The 2,590-nt window shown below is 76.9% G+C and overlaps 1 protein-coding gene across 1 annotated transcript in view; it reads right to left on the bottom strand.

The window, feature by feature from the left end:
• Positions 1–72: 72 nt before the first annotated feature.
• The window catches only part of LOC146592820 (uncharacterized), a gene marked incomplete at its 3' end in the record, with an annotated part of 3,614 nt that continues 1,096 nt past the window's right edge, over positions 73–2,590 (bottom strand). Inside the window, exons 2-10 of the mRNA XM_085310444.1 lie at positions 2,259–2,581; positions 1,729–2,082; positions 1,410–1,529; positions 1,255–1,308; positions 1,046–1,072; positions 630–731; positions 465–509; positions 219–290; positions 73–114 (exon numbers count right to left, since the gene is read on the bottom strand). Of these exons, the coding sequence (XP_085166570.1) occupies positions 73–114; positions 219–290; positions 465–509; positions 630–731; positions 1,046–1,072; positions 1,255–1,308; positions 1,410–1,529; positions 1,729–2,082; positions 2,259–2,581 (1,139 nt within the window). The remainder of the gene's footprint in view (positions 115–218; positions 291–464; positions 510–629; positions 732–1,045; positions 1,073–1,254; positions 1,309–1,409; positions 1,530–1,728; positions 2,083–2,258; positions 2,582–2,590) is intronic.

Raw genomic sequence — 2,590 nt, 5'->3', positions numbered from 1 at the left:
GTGCCCCGGGCAAGCAGAGGGCACCGGCCCCGGGCCCCGCGGGGCTCGTGCCCCCCGCGAGCCCCCCCTTACCGGCTGCTTGCAGGGCGGCGGGGCGCGCACGGGGTAAACCCTCTGGAAGCAAGGACAGGCCGCTGTGCGGGGTGCCCCTCGCGGCGCACGCGCTCGCCCACGTGAGCGCTGGCACGAGCGCCGGCACTGCCCTCCCCGGGCCTTACATTGAGGTAGAGGAGACCCGGTGCTCCGGGCGGGCCGGGCGGGCCGGGCGGGCCGGGGGGACCTCGAGGACCCTGCGGCACAGAGCGGTGCAGAGGTTGGGCCGGGGTCTTTCCGTGCTGCCTGGGCGGGGGCAGCTATAAGCTGCCGCCGTCGGTGGGACCAGGCACCCCCGGGTCCCCTCCCTCCCGCTCCGGTCCCCCCCGCGGGGCGCTACGGCGGGGCCGGCAGCGGCTGGGCAAGCTCACGTGGGGGATGATCGCGCCGTAAATGTCTGCGTCCTCYTTGCCGTTCTGCGGAGAAAGAGGGAGAGGATGGAGGCAGAGGCTCTGCCGTCGTCCGTCTGTCCCGCCACCGCCAGCGGGGCCCGTCCCCAGGCGTCTCGCTGGGCTCTGCCGCCCCGCGGGACTCACCGGTGGGTACTGGATGGGCGCCCAGGAGCCGGCCGGGCCGCCGGTGCTGGGGAAGGCGAGGTGGTGGCCGGGTTTGCAGCCGTGTTCCCCGTAGCAGCATCCCTGGGCGAGCGGCGGGGAGAGGCGCCGTCAGCGCCGAGCGCCCGCGCGGGGCGGCCGGCAGCGGCCCCCGCGCTCACGCGTGTGTGCACGTGTGCGCACGTGTGACTCGCTCCCCCTGCGCCCCAGCCCGGTTCATTACAAGTGAGACGAGCTGGGCCGGACTCCCGCAGACCCCCCAACCCCTCCCCAGGCTTTGGCTGTGCCCTGGCGCGGGGGGACGGGACGCGGGACCTGCACCCGGGGCCGGCGGCCGCGCACGGGGGGCACCCTAGCCGTGCACCCCTGCGGAAGGGGCACCCTAGCCGGCTACAAACCCGCTCTCCGGGGTCGCCCTTTTCGCCCTGGAAGGAAAGCAGAGGAGGCCCATGAGCGCCCGGGCTCCGGCGGGACCCGGGCGATGCACGTCGCCGTGCTTTGCGTGGCTCCGCCGGCACCGGCCGCGCTCCAGCCCGGCACAGCCGGAGCGGGGCGGAGGCCTCCGCCGCCGCGGCCCCGAAACGCGCCGCCCCCTCTCCCGGCTCACCTTGGGTCCCGGCGGCCCGGCTGATCCGTGGTGCCCGGCCAGGCGCGAGTCGCACTGGAAGGAGAGGAGGGCACGGCTGGACGGGCGCCGGGGGCGTCCGCCCCGTCCTCCCCACCGGCCGCCCCCGAGCACCCCTGTCCCGCGCAGCCGCTCACCCTGTAGTCGCCCGGGGGTCCCGGCGGCCCCGCGGGACCCGGCATGCCGGGGGAGCCCRTGTCGCCGGTCCGCCCGGGGCTCCCCGGCATGCCCGGCAGTCCGTGCTCGCCCTTCTCGCCCTGCCGGGACACGGCGCGGTCAGCATGGCGCTCGGTGCTGCGGACACGGCGGGGGGGGCGGGGGTGCAGCGCCCCACGTCCCCCGCAGCCCCCGCAGCGACGGGGCTGGAGGGGGGCCCAGGAGTCCTGCGGCAGGCTCCTCGCTCCGGGCCGCTCTGCTCCGGGAGCATGGACCGGCAGTTCGGTGCTCCCCCCTTACCTTCAGTCCGGGGAATCCGGGCTCCCCTCGAAGCCCGGGTTTGCCGGGCAGTGACGCAGGTCCTGCGGGCCCGGGGGGCCCTTCGTGCCCGGGAAGCCCGGGGAGTCCTTGGGGGCCTGGCAGTCCCGGTGCCCCGGGGGCTCCATCTGGCCCAGCCGAGCCCGGAGAGCCCGGAGGCCCTTCGGCCCCCGGGAAACCGGGCGGCCCCACAGCCCCCGGTGGGCCGGGGGGTCCCGGTGGGCCCTCCCGCCCGGGCAGCCCAGGGGGGCCTTCGTGCCCTGGGTAGCCCGGGGGGCCAGGCTGCCCGGGGGCACCGGGGGGTCCTGGGTTTCTCCCAGGGCTGGATGCTCCCAGCTGCTCGTGCGGTTGGAGGCAGGAAGGGAAGAGGAGCAGAGACGGTGAACGGCAGCGAGGTGGATCCCGCCCTCCGCTCRCCTTCCCCGGGGCCGCGTGCTCCGGCGGCCGCGTGCGCGGGGGTCCCAGCCCGGGGCCGGGCATCGCCCACCGGCGCCGACCGCCGCAGCCCTCACCTCGTTGTCCGAGCCCTTGGCGAGGGCGGCCGGTGCCGGGGGGCTCCTGGCTCCCGAAACGCCCGGCGGTCCTGGGGGTCCCGGTGGCCCTGGGGGGCCGCGGGGACCCTGGGGACCCTGGTGGCCCGGCGGGCCCGGGTTGCCCGTCTTCCCCCTCTCTCCAGAAAATCCCGGCTGGCCTCTTTCGCCGGGGTCGCCTTTCTCTCCCTGGTGGGAGAAAGCGAGAGCCTGGCAGGGCGCCGCGCCGGCGCCAGCCCTGGCGGAGCAGGGATTTGGCGTGGCCAGCAGAGCCGGGGGATTTCTGGGGAGGACGGGAAGCGGGGCTGGGTACC

Source organism: Rhea americana, unplaced genomic scaffold, assembly GCF_003343005.1.
Source record: "Rhea americana isolate MKP2758 unplaced genomic scaffold, rheAme1 scaffold_319, whole genome shotgun sequence".
Lineage (NCBI taxonomy): Eukaryota > Metazoa > Chordata > Aves > Rheiformes > Rheidae > Rhea > Rhea americana.
The sequence above is the reverse complement of the archived record's forward strand: the minus strand, read 5'-3'. Positions and strand labels throughout refer to the sequence as shown.